Below are 17,900 nucleotides of genomic sequence, written 5' to 3'. Positions count from 1 at the left end.
TATATATATAAATATATATATATATAAATATATATATATATAAATATATATATATATATATATATATATATATAAATATATATATATAAATATATATATATATATATATATATATATAAATAATATGACATTTGTAATGTCTTTATTGTTTTGAGAGAGAGCATGGTGAAACAGAGAGAGAGAGAGAGAGCATGGTGAGAGAGAGAAACAGAGAGAGACAGACAGAAAGCGAGCATGGTGAGAGAGAGAGAGAGAGCGAGCATAGAGAGAGAGAGAGCATGAGAGAGAGAGCATGGTGAGAGAGAGAGAGACAGAGAGAAACAGACAGAGAGAGAGCATGTTTTGAGAGAGAGAGAGAGCATGGTGAGAGAGAGAGAAACAGAGAGAGAGAGAGAGAGAGAGAGAGCATGGTGAGAGAGAGAAACAGAGAGAGACAGACAAAGCGAGCATGGTGAGAGAGAGAGCATAGAGAGAGAGAGCATGAGAGAGAGAGCATGGTGAGAGAGAGAGAGAGAGAGAGAAACAGACAGAGAGAGAGCATGGTGTGAGAGAGAGAAACAGAGAGAGAGAGAGAGACAGAAAGAGAGCATGGTGAGAGAGAGAGAGACAGAGAGAGAGCAAACGTATCCCCAACACTCCACACAGGAGCAAAAGATCAATAGACACCAGACCAGCGAGACACCCTCCCAGATCTGCAGGACCTCCCCCTGGACCTACACATAGAGGACCCACGCCAAGAGGAATTACATCCAGACCACAGTACACCCAGACACATCCACACCCCCACCCCAACCAATCAACACCCCCCCACGTCAACCATGCCCACACTCCATTTAGGCCCCCTCAGATCAGACCTATGCCACTCCTGCCCACCCCATGCACCCCACCCCCGCAAAGAGGGCCTCAACATGGAAGCCACACATACGCCCAGGTAGTGAGCGGGCAAACAGTCCCAACCCCCACTCTCACACTCGCCCAAGCCAATGGCATGTACCAGATGCTCAGCAGGCTCTGCTCACACTTACTGGCCTGAGGCTAAACCACAACCAACAACATTGGACACTCTATGGAACAAAAAGCCTTCACTATATTATCCTGGAATATCCAAGGCCTGATGTCATCTGCCTTTGGCCTAAAGAGCAGAAACCCGGACTTCACCAAAGAAATCGGCAATACAGACATTGTCATCCTGCAAGAAACCTGGTATAGAGGAGATGGACCCACTGGTTGCCCTCTAGGTTACAGAGAGCTGGTAGTCCCATCCACCAAACTACCAGGTGTGAAACAGGGAAGGGACTCAGGGGGTATGCTAATTTGGTATAGAGCAGACCTAACTCACTCCATTAAATTAATCAAAACAGGAACATTCTACATTTGGCTAGAAATTCAAAAAGAAATTATCCTAACAGAGAAAAATGTCCTCCTGTGTGCTACCTATATCCCCCCACTAGAATCCCCATATTTTAATGAAGACAGCTTCTCCATCCTGGAGGGGGAAATCAATCATTTCCAGGCCCAGGGACATGTACTAGTCTGTGGTGACCTAAATGCCAGAACCGGACAAGAACCTGACACCCTCAGCACACAGGGGGACAAACACCTGCCTGGAGGTGACAGCATTCCCTCCCCCATATGCCCCCCTAGGCACAACTATGACAACATAACCAACAAAAACGGGTCACAACTCCTGCAGCTCTGTCGCACGCTGGGTATGTACATAGTCAACGGTAGGCTTCGAGGGGACTCCTATGGTAGGTACACCTATAGCTCATCTCTTGGCAGTAGTACTGTAGACTACTTTATCACTGACCTCAACCCAGAGTCTCTCAGAGCGTTCACAGTCAGCCCACTGACACCCCTATCAGACCACAGCAAAATCACAGTCTACTTAAACAGAGCAATACTCAATCATGAGGCATCAAAGCCAAAGGAACTGAGTAACATTAAGAAATGCTATAGATGGAAGGAATGCAGTTTGGAAACCTACCAAAAAACAATTAGGCAACAACAAATTCAATCCCTCTTAGACAATTTCCTGGGTAAAACGTTCCACTGTAATAGTGAAGGTGTAAACTTGGCAGTAGAAAATCTTAACAGTATATTTGACCTCTCAGCTTCCCTATCAAATCTAAAAATCTGAAATAGAAAACTGAAGAAAATTAACAATAATGACAAATGGTTTGATGAAGAATGCAAAAATCTAAGAAAGAAATTGAGAAACCTGTCCAACCAAAAACATAGAGACCCGGAAAACCTGAGTCTACGCCTTCACTATGGTGAATCACTAAAACAATACAGAAATACACTACGGAAAAAGAAGGAACAGCATGTCAGAAATCAGCTCAATGCAATTGAAGAATCCATAGACTCTAACCACTTCTGGGAAAATTGGAAAACACTAAACAAACAACAACACGAAGAATTATTTATCCAAAATGGAGATGTATGGGTAAACCACTTCTCCAATCTTTTTGGCTCTATAACAAAGAATAAAGAGCAAAAACATATACATGATCAAACACAGATCTTAGAATCAACTATTAAAGACTACCAGAACCCACTGGATTCTCCAATTACATTGAAAGAGTTACAGGACAAAATAAAAACCCTCCAACCCAAAAAGGCCTGTGGTGTTGATGGTATCCTCAATGAAATGATCAAATATACAGACAACAAATTCCAATTGGCTATACTAAAACTCTTTAACATCATACTTAGCTCTGGCATCTTCCCCAATATTTGGAACCAATGACTGATCACCCCAATCTACAAAAGTGGAGACAAATTTGACCCCAATAACTACCGTGGAATATGTGTCAACAGTAACCTTGGGAAAATCCTCTGCATTATTATTAACAGCAGACTCGTACATTTCCTCAATGAAAACAATGTACTGAGCAAATGTCAAATTGGCTTTTTACCAAATTACCGTACAACAGACCATGTATTCACCCTGCACACCCTAATTGACAATCAAACAAACCAAAACAAAGGCAAAGTCTTCTCATGCTTTGTTGATTTCAAAAAAGCCTTCGACTCAATCTGGCATGAGGGTCTTCTATACAAACTGATGGAAAGTGGTGTTGGGGGTAAAACATACAACATTATAAAATCCATGTACACAAACAACAAGTGTGCGGTTCAAATTGGCAAAAAACACACCATTTCTTCACACAGGGTCGTGGGGTTAGACAGGGATGCAGCTTAAGCCCCACCCTCTTCAACATATATATCAACGAATTGGCGAGGGCACTAGAAAAGTCTGCAGCACCCGGCCTCCCCCTGCTAGAATCCGAAGTCAAATGTCTGCTGTTTGCTGATGATCTGGTGCTTCTGTCACCAACCAAGGAGGGCCTACAGCAGCACCTAGATCTTATGCACAGATTCTGTCAGACCTGGGCCCTGACAGTAAATCTCAGTAAGACCAAAATAATGGTGTTCCAAAAAAGGTCCAGTCACCAGGACCACAAATACAAATTCCATCTAGACACTGTTGCCCTAGAGCACACAAAAAACTATACATACCTTGGCCTAAACATCAGCACCACAGGTAACTTCCACAAAGCTGTGAACGATCTGAGAGACAAGGCAAGAAGGGCATTCTATGCCATCAAAATAAACATACATTTCAACATACCAATTAGGATCTGGCTAAAAATACTTGAATCAGTCATAGAGCCCATTGCCCTTTATGGTTGTGAGGTCTGGGGTCCGCTCACCAACCAAGACTTCACAAAATGGGACAAACACCAAATTGAGACTCTGCACGCAGAATTCTGCAAAAATATCCTCCGTGTACAACGTAGAACACCAAATAATGCATGCAGAGCAGAATTAGGCCGATACCCACTAATTATCAAAATCCAGAAAAGAGCTGTTAAATTCTACAACCACCTAAAAGGAAGCGATTCACAAACCTTCCATAACAAAGCCATCACCTACAGAGAGATGAACCTGGAGAAGAGTCCCCTAAGCAAGCTGGTCCTGGGGCTCTGTTCACAAACACAAACACACACTACAGAGCCCCAGGACAGCAGCACAATTAGACCCAACCAAATCATGAGAAAACAAAAAGATAACTACTTAACACATTGGAAAGAATTAACAAAAAAACTGAGCAAACTAGAATGCTATTTGGCCCTACACAGAGAGTACACAGCGGCAGAATACCTGACCACTGTGACTGACCCAAAATTAAGGAAAGCCTTGACTATGTACAGACTCAGTGAGCATAGCATACAACCCATATTTATGCTTATTTATTTTATCTTGTGTCCTTTAACCATTTGTACATTGTTAAAACACTGTATATATATATATATAATATGACATTTGTAATGTCTTTACTGTTTTGAAACTTCTGTATGTGTAATGTTTACTGTTAATTTGTTGTTTTTCACTTTATATATTCACTTTGTATGTTGTCTACCTCACTTGCTTTGGCAATGTTAACACATGTTTCCCATGCCAATAAAGCCCTTGAATTGAATTGAATTGGAGAGAGAGAGCGAGAGAGCGAGAGAGCGAGAGAGAGAGAGAGAGAGAGAGAGCATGGTCAGAGAGAGAAACAGAGAGAGATAGACAGAAAGAGAGCATGGTGAGAGAGAGACAGATAGACAGAGAGAGAGCATGGTGAGAGAGACAAACAGAGAGAGATAGACAGAAAGAGAGCATGGTGAGAGAGAGAGACAGATAGACAGAGAGAGAGCATGGTGAGAGAGAGAGAGAGAGAGAGAGAGAGACAGAAAGAGAGCATGGTGAGAGAGAGAGAGAGAGAGAGAGAGAGAGAGAGAGCATGGTGAGAGAGAGCATGGTCAGAGAGAGAAACAGAGAGAGAGAGACAGAAAGAGAGCATGGTGAGAGAGAGACAGATAGACAGAGAGAGAGCATGGTGAGAGAGAGAGAGAGACAAACAGAGAGAGATAGACAGAAAGAGAGCATGGTGAGAGAGAGAGAGAGAGAGAGACAGATAGACAGAGAGAGAGCATGGTGAGAGAGAGAGAGAGAGAGAGAGAGACAGAAAGAGAGCATGGTGAGAGAGAGAGAGAGAGAGAGAGAGAGAGAGCATGGTGAGAGAGAGAGCATGGTCAGAGAGAGAAACAGAGAGCGAGAGACAGAAAGAGAGCATGGTGAGAGAGAGACAGATAGACAGAGAGAGAGCATGGTGAGAGAGAGAGAGAGAGACAAACAGAGAGAGATAGACAGAAAGAGAGCATGGTGAGAGAGAGAGAGAGAGAGAGAGAGAGAGAGACAGATAGACAGAGAGAGAGCATGGTGAGAGAGAGAGAGAGAGAGAGACAGAAAGAGAGCATGGTGAGAGAGAGAGAGAGAGAGAGAGAGAGAGAGAGCATGGTGAGAGAGAGAAACAGAGAGAGAGAGACAGAGAGAGCATGGTGAGAGAGAGACAGAGAGAGAAAGAGAGAGATAGACAGAAAGAGAGCATGGTGAGAGAGAGAAACAGAGAGAGAGAGAGACAGAGAGAGCATGGTGAGAGAGAGACAGAGAGAGAAACAGAGAGAGATAGACAGAAAGAGAGCATGGTGAGAGAGAGAGAGAGAGAGACAGAGACAGAAAGAGAGCATGGTGAGAGAGAGAGAGAGAGAGACAGATAGACAGAGAGAGAGCATGGTGAGAGAGAGAGAGAGAGACAGAAAGAGAGCATGGTGAGAGAGAGAGAGAGAGACAGATAGACAGAGAGAGATCATGGTGAGAGAGAGAGAGAGAGAGAGAGAGAGAGAGAGAGAGAGAGAGAGAGAAACAGAGAGAGAGCATGGTGAGAGAGAGAGAGACAGAGACAGACAGAGAGAGAGCATGGTGAGAGAGAGAGAGACAGAGACAAAGAAAGAAAGAAAGAAAGAAAGAAAGAAAGAAAGAAAGAAAGAAAGAAAGAAGAGAGGGATAAAAAAGGTGAGAAAGAGAGCGAGAAGAGGTGTGAAGAGATGTCAATCAATGTAGCCTGGGTGCCAGTCTGTTCTGCACTCTTGCCAACGGTCTGGCCTCATGGCAATCTCAACTTGCACTATGCAGACAGATTTTGTGCGGGGTCACTGATTTAGTTTGAGAAATTCATGAGCTAGCAACTATTCGCCAGGACAGACAAATAGCCGTTGCTTAGCAACTTGAGAATAAAATGATCTGTGGTACAAAAAAAAGGGATAGAATTCCAATATTTACATAACCCAATATTTGCATAACCCATTACGTTATTGAATCAGGATCACAACTTCTGTCCTCTTTTGGCTCATTAATGATAGTTGGCAAGAGCACAAAGAGATCTGAGACCTGGCTAGTGTCAATGACAGAGAAACAAGAACAAATGACAAGTCACATTTTCACAGGGAACATTTTGTCAGTACACCCCCTATTGACATACAATGCACTCTTAGAAAAAAATTAAGCTTTGAAGAACACTTGTTGGTTGCAGGTAGAACCCTTTTGGTTCCAAATAGAACTGGTTTGGGTTCCATGTAGAACCCTTTCCACAGAGTGTTCTGCATGGAACCCAAAAAGGTTCTACATGGAAATCAAAACTGGTTTTCCTATGTGAACAGCTGAAGAACCCTTTTGGAACCCTTTTCTCAAAGTGTGGGTTTTGGTCACATTTTCACAGGGAACCTTCTTCCCCCCCCCCCCCCCCCATAGACTTACTGTGGGAGGGTGATTCTCTGCCATCGCCGTCCACCCCAGATTCCCTCTCTTTGGATCTCTTCCTGCTGTTTTTGTTGTGGCCGCCATGGTGACGGTGACGTCGGTGGGACTTCCTCCCCAGGGGAACGTGGACCCCGATGTAAAGGGTCCGGTGGCCTGGGGACACGATGAAAACGTGGCATCAAACTACAATTACTATAACCCCAGAAATGTAGGGCCTACAACCACAGGGCCCCATTCGTGCATTTACAAAAATGTACTTTTTAAATCTGATGCATTCATTAAAACGCAAGGCCCTGATGGAGAAAAAATGGGCCAGATTCATACAAAACAAATGTCAATTTGGTGTCAGCTGGAAATGAAATACTCAAGCACTGTAATGATCTCTCTCTCTCTCTCTCTCTCTCTCTCTCTCTCTCTCTCTCCCTCTCCCTCTCCCTCTCTCTCTCTCCCTCTCCCTCTCCCTCTCCCTCTCCCTCTCCCTCTCCCTCTCCCTCTCCCTCTCCCTCTCCCTCTCCCTCTCTCCCTCCCTCCCTCCCTCCCTCCCTCCCAGGGTGAGCATAATCTATGCTGACTCCAATGCTGAGCTAGGACAGCCAAAATGGCCTGCCCTATAGGTCTCAAACCAGCTGTGGGAGAGCCAGGGTACACAAGGTGACATGGACAATACCCTGGCCACTCATATCTCTGACCCCACCTCCAGGCCTGCTTTAACAGCACTACTCAGTGTAAGTACTGTTAAACAAAAACAACCATTCCCAGAAACTAAGGCAGTAAGCCAAGGACAGGATGATTCTAGCAATATGTCTCCCTGAAACGTCATGTGTGACAGCCTTAGCGTGTGGCCTGCTACAGTAACAACAACCACAACATGCATCTCTGAGTCAGCCGGCAACACACTGACATCAACGAAACATCCAACATGGTATATCACAGTACAATAGAGTATATCTCCCTTTGAATGTGTCGTAGAGACTATTATGAAAGACAATAGGGCAGCCTAGGACATGCCTGGTTGAAACACTGAGGACCCGGAGGACCCTGGCTGCAACTTACAGTCTGTGAGTCAAGACGGGAGGTTTTCTATTAAATGATCACAACATCCCTAAGGCCTGTGAACTTGCTGATGTGATGGAACATCTGTTCTCTCCCATCCTGCTCTCTGTGGCATGAAAGTGACACACGTATTAAGACATTCATGTGTGGTCTCTCTCTGTGTGTGTGTGTGTGTGTGTGTGTGTGTGTGTGTGTGTGTGTGTGTGTGTGTGTTCCTCGTCTTCACTACAGTGTCCTCTCTCACAAATCCATAGGTTATCCTTATGGGGTAGCAGGGAATAATACACCAGAGCAAATACAGTGTCACAGCGACACAGAGTGTCTGAGAAAGGTCACTGGGTGCATTCCAGTTTTCTTAACCTGCTCCCGGTCCTTGTCTACTTGCGTCCCTCTCCTTCCACCCATAAGTGATATGAAGTCACAGACTATGTAAAAGCAGAATAGGGTTAGGTAGAGGTGGAGACAAGGGGAGGAAGCCAGTTTAGACTAAGTGAGATGCATCTCTTAAACTGTTCATGTTGACTCACCTTCCAGCTCCTCCTTCTCAAAGTTGGTGTTGAGCATGGAGCGAGTGCCCCCTCTGTCCAGGACTGCCTCCTCATCAGTCCTCTATAGGAGACACAGACAGAGAGAGACACAGACAGAGAGAGACAAAGAGACAGAGAGACAGAGAGAGACAAAGAGACAGAGAGACAGAGAGAGAGATAAAGAAAGAGAGAGAGAGAGAGAGAGAAAGAGAGAGGGGGGGGGGGAGAGAGAGAGAGAGATGGTGGGCCGAACAGGCCCCCATATTAACATCGACAGGGCTGTAGTGGAGCGGGTCGAGAGCTTCAAGTTCCTTGGTGTCCCCATCACCAACGAACTATCATGGTCCAAACGACTTAATACGCACATGTATTTACAGTATGTACAGTACAAAGAGAACCATTCCTTTGCACATCAAGAGATTTTCACAGAAAAAGCTCAGTGTTGTTTTTTTTATAGGGCTTAGCACACAGTGGTGAATTTGGCCCAGTGACCATTCCACCATGTCAAAATGACCATTCAGTACACGGAGCCACATTTGAATTTTAAAAAGCCAAAACTCTTATATAAGAGGCCTCTGGCGTCCTGCCATCCTCCTGCTGCAAGAGGATGAGTCCTTAAATAAACACACAGCAGCTTCATGAGGCTAACTTCGTCAGACAGTCACCATGGCAACTAATGTGGCCAATCACAATTTTTATGAATTCACCTTCCCTGACTACCCAGATAGTTGTATTGTTTTAGTCACGTTTTATTTCTTTTTAACAAGGATGCTTCCTCATGCGTGCGGTCAGATATATACTGACTCTCACACAGCTGCCCGAGAGGAACACTGTTGTTGACCCAAAAGACTGTCCTGATAATGGCTAGGATTGTTGTAGGAGAAATAGTGGTTTTGGGGTCGAGGGTTTCAGAAGGTTGATGGGGTGTGTGTGTGTGTGTGTGTGTATGTATGTATATATATATATATATATGTGTCTGTGTACTATTCGCTAGTGAGTGTCCCAAAAATAACTAATGTTTCTGTCCAGGGGGTTGTAGGCTTAATGTTTGTGCCAAATACCATGAGGTGACATAGGAGGTGCTGGGTGCCAGTGGTAAGCTGGTAAAACATGATGCCGCGTAATGCTAGTTAATTCCCTTTGGTAATCAGCCACACTTCATTCACAATCATCTCTAAGTCAATGCTACACTCAAATCATCTCTGGACACGGCTGAGCTTTTCCATATTGCATCATTTGACAATCTAATCAGACTAGATTGTAATCAGCACTTAACGTGATTGGAAAACGTAAACAGTGAATCTACAGCACTTTGGTTAGACGGTGTAGAACCATATGACAGCAGTGTTTTAGTAATACAACAGACATGGACATGAGCTACAGATAACCGTGGTTGTATTATTCCGATCATGTCGCTTAATTATAGAACTCTTTGATGTGTTCAGGCCTGCAGCTGGTGGAAGCACCTCAGAACTTGACACTGGCACAACCCCACAGCTTCCAAAAGGTACAGTTGATGTCAGACGTTTACATACACTTAGGTTGGAGACATTAAAACTCATTTTTCAACCACTCCACAAATTTCTTGTTAACAAACTGTAGTTTTGGCAAGTCGGTTAGGACATCTACTTTGTGCATGACACAAGTCATTTTTCCAACAATTGTTTACAGACCGATTATTTCACTTATAATTCACTGTATCACAATTCCAGTGGGTCAGAAGTTTACATACACTATGACTGTGCCTTTAAACAGCTTGGAAAATTCCAAAAAATGATGTCAGGGCTTTAGAAGCTTCTGGTAGGCTAGTTGATATCATTTGAGTCAATTAGAGGTGTACCTGTGGATGTATTTCAAGGCCTACCTTCAAACTCAGTGCCTCTTTGCTTGACATCATGGGAAAATCAAAAGAAATCAGCCAAGACCTCAGAAAAAAATTGTAGACCTCCACAAGTCTGGTTCATCCTTGGGAGCAATTTCCAAACGCCTGAAGGTACCACGTTCATCTGTACAAACAATAGTATGCAAGTATAAACACCATGGGACCACGCAGCCGTCATACCACTCAGGAAGGAGACGCGTTCTGTCTCCTAGAGATGAACGTACTTTGGGGTGAAAAGTGCAAATCAATCCCAGAACAACAGCAAAGGACCTTGTGAAGATGCTGGAGGAAACAGGCACAAAAGTATCTATATCCACAGTAAAATGAGTCCTATATCGACATAACCTGTAAGGCTGCTAAGCAAGGAAGAAGCCAGTGCTCCAAAACCGTCAAAAAAAAAAGCCAGACTACGGTTTACAACTGCACATGGGGACAAAGATCTTACTTTTTGGAGAAATGTCCTCTGGTCGGATGTAACGAAAAAAATAACTGTTTAGCCATAATGACCATCGTTATGTTTGGAGGAAAAAGGGCGAGGTTTGCAAGCCGAAGAACACCATCCCAATCGTGAAGTACGGGGGTGGCAGCATCATGTTGTGAGGGTGCTTTGCTGCAGGAGGGACTGGTGCACTTCACAAAATAGATTGCATCCTGAGGAAGGAAAATGATGTGGATATATTGAAACAACATCTCACGACATCAGTCAGGAAGTTAAAGCTTGGTCGCAAACGGCTCTTCCAAATGAACAATGACCCCAAGCATACTTCCAAAGTTGTGGCAAAATGGCTTAAGGACAACAAAATCAAGGTATTGGAGTGGCCATCACAAAGCCCTGACCTCAATCCTATAGATAATTTGTGGGCAGACCTGAAGAAGTGTATGCAAGCAAGGAGGCCTACAAACTTGACTCAGTTACACCAGCTCTGTCAGGAGGGATGGGACAAAATTCACCCAACTTATTGTGGGAAGCTTGTGGAAGGCTCTCCGAAACGTTTGACAATTTAAAGGCAACGCTACCAAATACTAATTGAGTGTATGTCAACTTCTGACCCACTGGGAATGTGATGAAGGAAATAAAAGCTGAAATAAATCATTCTCTCTACTATTATTCCAACATTTCACATTCTTAAAATAAAGTGGTGATCCTAACTGACCTAAGACAGGGAATTTTTACTAGGATTAAAGGTCAGGAATTGTGAAAAACTGAGTTTAAATGTATTTGGCTAAGGTGTATCTAAACTGCTGACTTCAACTGTAAGACACCAGAGCCTATTACAGTTTTTCTCAGTCGCTTTGGTGCATTTCTTAGATCAAAAGTGCAATTCTTGATACTACTTGTACAAATTCCAAATCATCTAGTCACTTGTGCACATCATTAAAGCAATTTCTTATTCCTTTGAACAAATTGCAATTGATAATGTACAAGTGTCAGCTTTTTTCCACATTATCTATTGTTCATGTCATGTTGATCAAAATATAGTAGATGGTTCTCTGTTGAATAGTCTTACCCCTCCAAACATCTAGGCATTAGTTCCTTGCATAAGCCATTACATGCAAAATTGTTGAACTATTTGTCATAAACTGTCAAGCATAGTTTTACACATTTCTATTAGACCTTTTGTCTAAAAACGTTAATTGATGAATCATGCAGGTGAAATTGACCCTCACTCATGAAGGAATGTAAAGTGTTAGTTCAACCAACAATCAACCAGTTGTCTAAGGTGCATCTCATGAAGAATCAATTGGCAAGCATATATAGACAGACCACAACACAGAGTTGCAATTTTCCAATAATGGATGGACCAGGAAACGAACAAGGTCAACAGCCAAGAGGAGGAAGAAGAGGAGCAAGGATGCGTGGTGGAAGGCAAAACAGAGGAAGAGGCAGCAGAGGACATAGGCGCAAATCTTCTTCTTTTTGTACCTTTATTTAACCAGGCTAGTCAGTTAAGAACAAATTCTTATTTTCAATGACGGCCTAGGAACAGTGGGTTAACCTTCCGGTTACTAGTCCAACGCTCTAACCACTAGGCTACGCTGCCGCCCCATATCTGATGACATAAGGGCCACTATTGTAGACCATGTTGTCAATCATGGCCTTACAATGGCTGAGGCGGGTCGAAGGGTGCAGCCGAATATTGGGAGCTCAACCGTGTCCTCAATAGTTTAAACATTTCGAAGAGAGAACAGGTATGTCCACCAATGTACAGTGCACTGTTACTGTATATAAGCAGTATACTGTATACTTCCTACAATGCTTCATATTACAGTAGTCCACTTGTATTTCAAAGCATACAGAAATATACTCTATACAGATACATACTGCACCTTACATGCACCCACCTGTATGTTTTACAGTAAAATGTGTGTTCGCATAGTTTTTGTCTATGTGAAAGTGTGCGATGCATCTCTGCATTTTTCCCCACATAGGACTGCAAGATTACCTCAAACCGGTGGCAGAGGACGCCTTCTCACACCTCAATAGGAGGAGGCTATTTGCACCATGGTCCGAGCAAACAATGCCATGAGACTCAGGGAAATACAAAGGACCATTATAGAAGACAACGATGTCTTTGAAAACATCCATACGGTTAGCATCTCAACCATCGACAGGGTGCTGCATAGAAACCAGATGAGTATGAAACAGCTGTACCGTGTACCATTCCAAAGGAATGAGGACAGAGTTAAGGAGCTACGGTACCAGTATGTACAGGTAAAACATATATCTATGTAACTACTTTACAGCAACATTTTATAGTGATACATAGTACAGTAAGCATAAACGGCACACATTTCCATTGCTGTGGAAGGAACATGCAATATATGTACATTTTATGTCACTCTTCCTTACCAAAACAAATTCAACTGTGTGTTCTGGGATGATATAGTGTATAATGGAGTTGGAATCAAGTGAACCCTCTCACAACTTTGTATACGTGGATGAGGCTGGCTTCAACCTGACCAAATGCAGAAGGTGGGGTCGGAATATCATCGGTCACAGAGCTACTGTGGATTTGCCAGGCCAACGGGGAGGAAATATCACCATGTGTGCTTCTATTTCGGAGCATGGTGTCCTAACCCATATCCCCCTTATAGGGCCATACAACACCCAGCATCTACTCAACTTTTTAGAGACTCTCTACAGGGCTCTCATCCCTGATGATGAGAGGGGTGTGTTTAGAGAGGATTTCCCAAAGTATGTGGTCATTTGTGATAATGTGAGTTTCCATCGATCAAACGTCATAAGGCAATGGTTTGTGACCCACCCGAGGATGCTCATAGAATTCCTCCCACCTTATTCACCATTCCTTAACCCAATTGAGTAGTTATTTTCAGCATGGAAGTGGAAGGTGTACGATCGTCAGCCACACACACAGATGACCCTGCTGGCTGCAATGGATGCAGCATGTGAGGACATCACAGTAGATGCCTGCAGAGGATGGATAAGGCATTCCAAAAGATTCTTTCCACATTGCATTGGAAGGGAAAATATCCGGTGTGATGTGGATGAGAATATGTGGGCCGACAGACAGGTGCCTTAGGGGTGGTTTCCTGTGTTTCTTTCTAATTTAGTTTTTTTTCCTTTGTGCCCCTTGGGTTGTCCAGTCTCTTTCAATCAATAACCCACATACAGTAATATGTAAATAGTACTGTTGAAATTGATATATGCCATAGAAGTGCAGCCTTGTGCATTTTCAATACAGTAACTGTCATCCAAACTGTAGCCTAAGTTTACATCAGGTAATACGGTCGAGGTACACAGTTACATTGACAACATGCCTAAACATTTTGACGACCTTGTTCGTGAACAATGACTCAATGACTTATCATTCTGATGACACTGACATGATCATTGGCATGAATATTTACTTTTGAGAGATGTCCTAAGGATTTTTAGTGACTGACTAGCTTTAGAAACATATTTATTGTATATTGCAGTTTGTACAAATTGTTCTGAGAAATGCACTTATTATTTTGCACATGTTAGGGATGATGTGAAAAATGCACCAAAGCGACTGAGAAAAACTGTAACATAACACAATTATACCACAGAAGTCAAATGTGAAGCAGTTTAGGTGCATTATAATTGGACCCAAATGATCTGTGTCCCAAATTATTGTTTAGTTTGGCTATATGTGTTGTTGTCCTGCTGTTACACTGCTCTGTCTGTTTACAGCCTGCTAAGCTCCAGGCAGAGGTTGTTAAGGTGGAAGCCCCTCTGGCCTTGACCCTGGCTTTAACTCACAGCCACCCTGGCCTTGTCCCTGTCCCCTGGCTTTACCCCACACCTGGAACCACCCTTACCCTGGCCCTGTCCCCTGGCTTTACCCCACAGCTGGAACCACCCTTACCCTGGCCTTGTCCCCTGGCTTTACCCCACAGCTGGAACCACCCTTACCCTGGCCCTGTCCCCTGGCTTTACCCCACAGCTGGAACCACCCTTACCCTGGCCCCTGGCTTTACCCCACAGCTGGAACCACCCTTACCCTGGCCCTGTCCCCTGGCTTTACCCCACAGCTGGAACCACCCTTACCCTGGCCTTGTCCCCTGGCTTTACCCCACAGCTGGAACCACCCTTACCCTGGCCCTGTCCCCTGGCTTTACCCCACAGCTGGAACCACCCTTACCCTGGCCTTGTCCCCTGGCTTTACCCCACAGCTGGAACCACCCTTACCCTGGCCTTGTCCCTGTCCCGTGGCTTTACCCCACAGCTGGAACCACCCTTACCCTGGCCTTGTCCCTGTCCCCTGGCTTTACCCCACAGCTGTAACCACCCTTACCCTGGCCCTGTCCCCTGGCTTTACCCCACAGCTGGCTTTACCCCACAAGTAAACTTGTGCCTAGACTGGCTCTATCCCACAGCTGGAAGTAACCCTGTGCCTAGACTGGCTCTATCCCACAGCTGGAAGTAACCCTGTGCCTAGACTGGCTCTATCCCACAGCTGGAAGTAACCCTGTGCCTAGACTGGCTCTATCCCACAGCTGGAAGTAACCCTGTGCCTAGACTGGCTCTATCCCACAGCTGGTAGTAACCCTGTGCCTAGACTGGCTCTATCCCACAGCTGGTAGTAACCCTGTGCCTAGACTGGCTTTACCCCAAAAGTAACCTTGTGCCTAGACTGGCTCTATCCCACAGCTGGTAGTAACCCTGTGCCTAGACTGGCTCTACCCCACAGCTGGTAGTAACCCTGTGCCTAGACTGGCTCTATCCCACAGCTGGTAGTAACCCTGTGCCTAGACTGGCTCTATCCCACAGCTGGAAGTAACCCTGTCCCTAGACTGGCTCTATCCCACAGCTGGAAGTAACCTTGTGCCTAGACTGGCTCTATCCCACAGCTGGAAGTAACCCTGTGCCTAGACTGGCTCTATCCCACAGCTGGTAGTAACCCTGTGCCTAGACTGGCTCTATCCCACAGCTGGAAGTAACCCTGTGCCTAGACTGGCTCTACCCCACAGCTGGAAGTAACCCTGTGCCTAGACTGGCTCTACCCCACAGCTGGAAGTAACCCTGTGCCTAGACTGGCTCTATCCCACAGCTGGTAGTAACCCTGTGCCTAGACTGGCTCTATCCCACAGCTGGAAGTAACCCTGTGCCTAGACTGACTCTATCCCACAGCTGGTAGTAACCCTGTGCCTAGACTGGCTCTATCCCACAGCTGAAAGTAACCCTGTGCCTAGACTGGCTCTATCCCACAGCTGGAAGTAACCCTGTGCCTAGACTGGCTCTATCCCACAGCTGGTAGTAACCCTGTGCCTAGACTGGCTCTATCCCACAGCTGTAAGTAACCCTGTGCCTAGAATGGCTCTATCCCACAGCTGGAAGTAACCCTGTGCCTAGACTGGCTCTACCCCACAGCTGGAAGTAACCCTGTGCCTAGACTGGCTCTATCCCACAGCTGTAAGTAACCCTGTGCCTAGAATGGCTCTATCCCACAGCTGGAAGTAACCCTGTGCCTAGACTGGCTCTATCCCACAGCTGGAAGTAACCCTGTGCCTAGAATGGCTCTATCCCACAGCTGGAAGTAACCCTGTGCCTAGACTGGCTCTACCCCACAGCTGGAAGTAACCTTGTGCCTTGACTGGCTCTATCCCACAGCTGGAAGTAACCCTGGCCATGACTCTGGCCCTGGACTCTACCCCCCAGTTCCCACAGGTAAGAAACCAGAGCTTATTAACATAACTCAATTATACTAAAGAAATGATATATGAAGCATCTTTGCAGTTCAGATCAATCTGGACAGTATTACAAATGATTGTGTATTTTCTGCATTCCATTTAGAATGCTGGTCAAAAGCAGTGCACTATTGTGCACTATTACATACGCATCCCGTGACTGGATGACTGTGGCTACAGACCAATCAAAGATGGTCCTACAGTCCTAGATGCTGAAGAAGATTAGGCTAGCCCAGGCCAGGTTGCTGAAGAAGATTAGGCTAGCCCAGGCCAGGTTGCTGAAGAAGATTAGGCTAGCCCAGGCCAGGATGCTGAAGAAGATTAGGCTAGCCCAGGCCAGGTTGCTGAAGAAGATTAGGCTAGCCCAGGCCAGGTTGCTGAAGAAGATTAGGCTAGCCCAGGCCAGGTTGCTGAAGAAGATTAGGCTAGCCCAGGCCAGGATGCTGAAGAAGATTAGGCTAGCCCAGGCCAGGATGCTGAAGAAGATTAGGCTAGCCCAGGCCAGGTTGCTGAAGAAGATTAGGCTAGCCCAGGCCAGGATGCTGAAGAAGATTAGGCTAGCCCAGGCCAGGATGCTGAAGAAGATTAGGCTAGCCCAGGCCAGGTTGCTGAAGAAAATTAGGCTAGCCCAGGCCAGGATGCTGAAGAAGATTAGGCTAGCCCAGGCCAGGATGCTGAAGAAGATTAGGCTAGCCCAGGCCAGGATGCTGAAGAAGATTAGGCTAGCCCAGGCCAGGATGCTGAAGAAGATTAGGCTAGCCCAGGCCAGGTTGCTGAAGAAGATTAGGCTAGCCCAGGCCAAGTTGCTGAAGAAGATTAGGCTAGCCCAGGCCAGGTTGCTGAAGAAGATTAGGCTAGCCCAGGCCAAGTTGCTGAAGAAGATTAGGCTAGCCCAGGCCAGGTTGCTGAAGAAGATTAGGCTAGCCCAGGCCAGGTTGCTGAAGAAGATTAGGCTAGCCCAGGCCAGGATGCTGAAGAAGATTAGGCTAGCCCAGGCCAGGATGCTGAAGAAGACTAGGCTAGCCCAGGCCAGGTTACTGAAGAGAGGAGGCACCCACACATGCACGCCCATGTGACTGAGCCTAGAGGATCATGGGAACGTTCTGGACAGATGGTGGGGGGGGTTGGGTGGGTTGTGGCCGTGTGGGCTTAGACATCACATTAGACCGTCTCATATGTGGAGGGTGATTTCTCAGATGAAGATCAAGGAATTACCAATAGAAAGTATACAAACGTTTTCAGGGCTGGTTTGTTTGTAAATGTGATATTGGATGTCAATTCATTTACGTCAAGGAAGTCAAGAAGTTGGACACAGGCAAAGCTGTTTCCACATACACAGCTGAAACAGTCTGACTGAGATCTCTAGTATAGAGGCTGTGGGAAGAAGCATTAAAAGAGGGAGGGAGGGACGGACGGACGGACAGACAGACGTCCTAATCAGCCATGTTATAATCAGAGTCCCTTTGGTGTAGGGCAAAACTGTCATGTATACCCATTCTATTTATCAGGCAGCATGGCTGTCATAGCAGAGAGTGGAGCGCAAGAGACCACCCTTGAAGAGACCACCCTTGGAGAAATGTGAAGGGTGACCGGGGGCAGACCCTGCTGCTGCT

General features: G+C 45.4%; 1 protein-coding gene across 4 annotated transcripts in view; it reads right to left on the bottom strand.

The window, feature by feature from the left end:
* LOC109906787 (sodium-driven chloride bicarbonate exchanger-like) overlaps positions 1–17,900 on the bottom strand; it is a 57,130-nt gene that overhangs the window by 29,218 nt on the left and 10,012 nt on the right. For all 4 annotated transcript variants that reach the window (XM_031792502.1, XM_031792503.1, XM_031792504.1 and 1 more), the window contains 2 exons: positions 8,232–8,313; positions 6,649–6,804 (listed from right to left, as the gene is read on the bottom strand). In XM_031792502.1, coding sequence (XP_031648362.1) covers positions 6,649–6,804; positions 8,232–8,313 — 238 coding nt within the window. The remainder of the gene's footprint in view (positions 1–6,648; positions 6,805–8,231; positions 8,314–17,900) is intronic.

The sequence above is a fragment of the Oncorhynchus kisutch genome, linkage group LG16, assembly GCF_002021735.2.
Source record: "Oncorhynchus kisutch isolate 150728-3 linkage group LG16, Okis_V2, whole genome shotgun sequence".
NCBI classification, from domain to species: Eukaryota; Metazoa; Chordata; class Actinopteri; order Salmoniformes; family Salmonidae; genus Oncorhynchus; species Oncorhynchus kisutch.
Note: the sequence above shows the minus strand (reverse complement) of the source record. Positions and strands in the feature narration are given on the sequence as shown.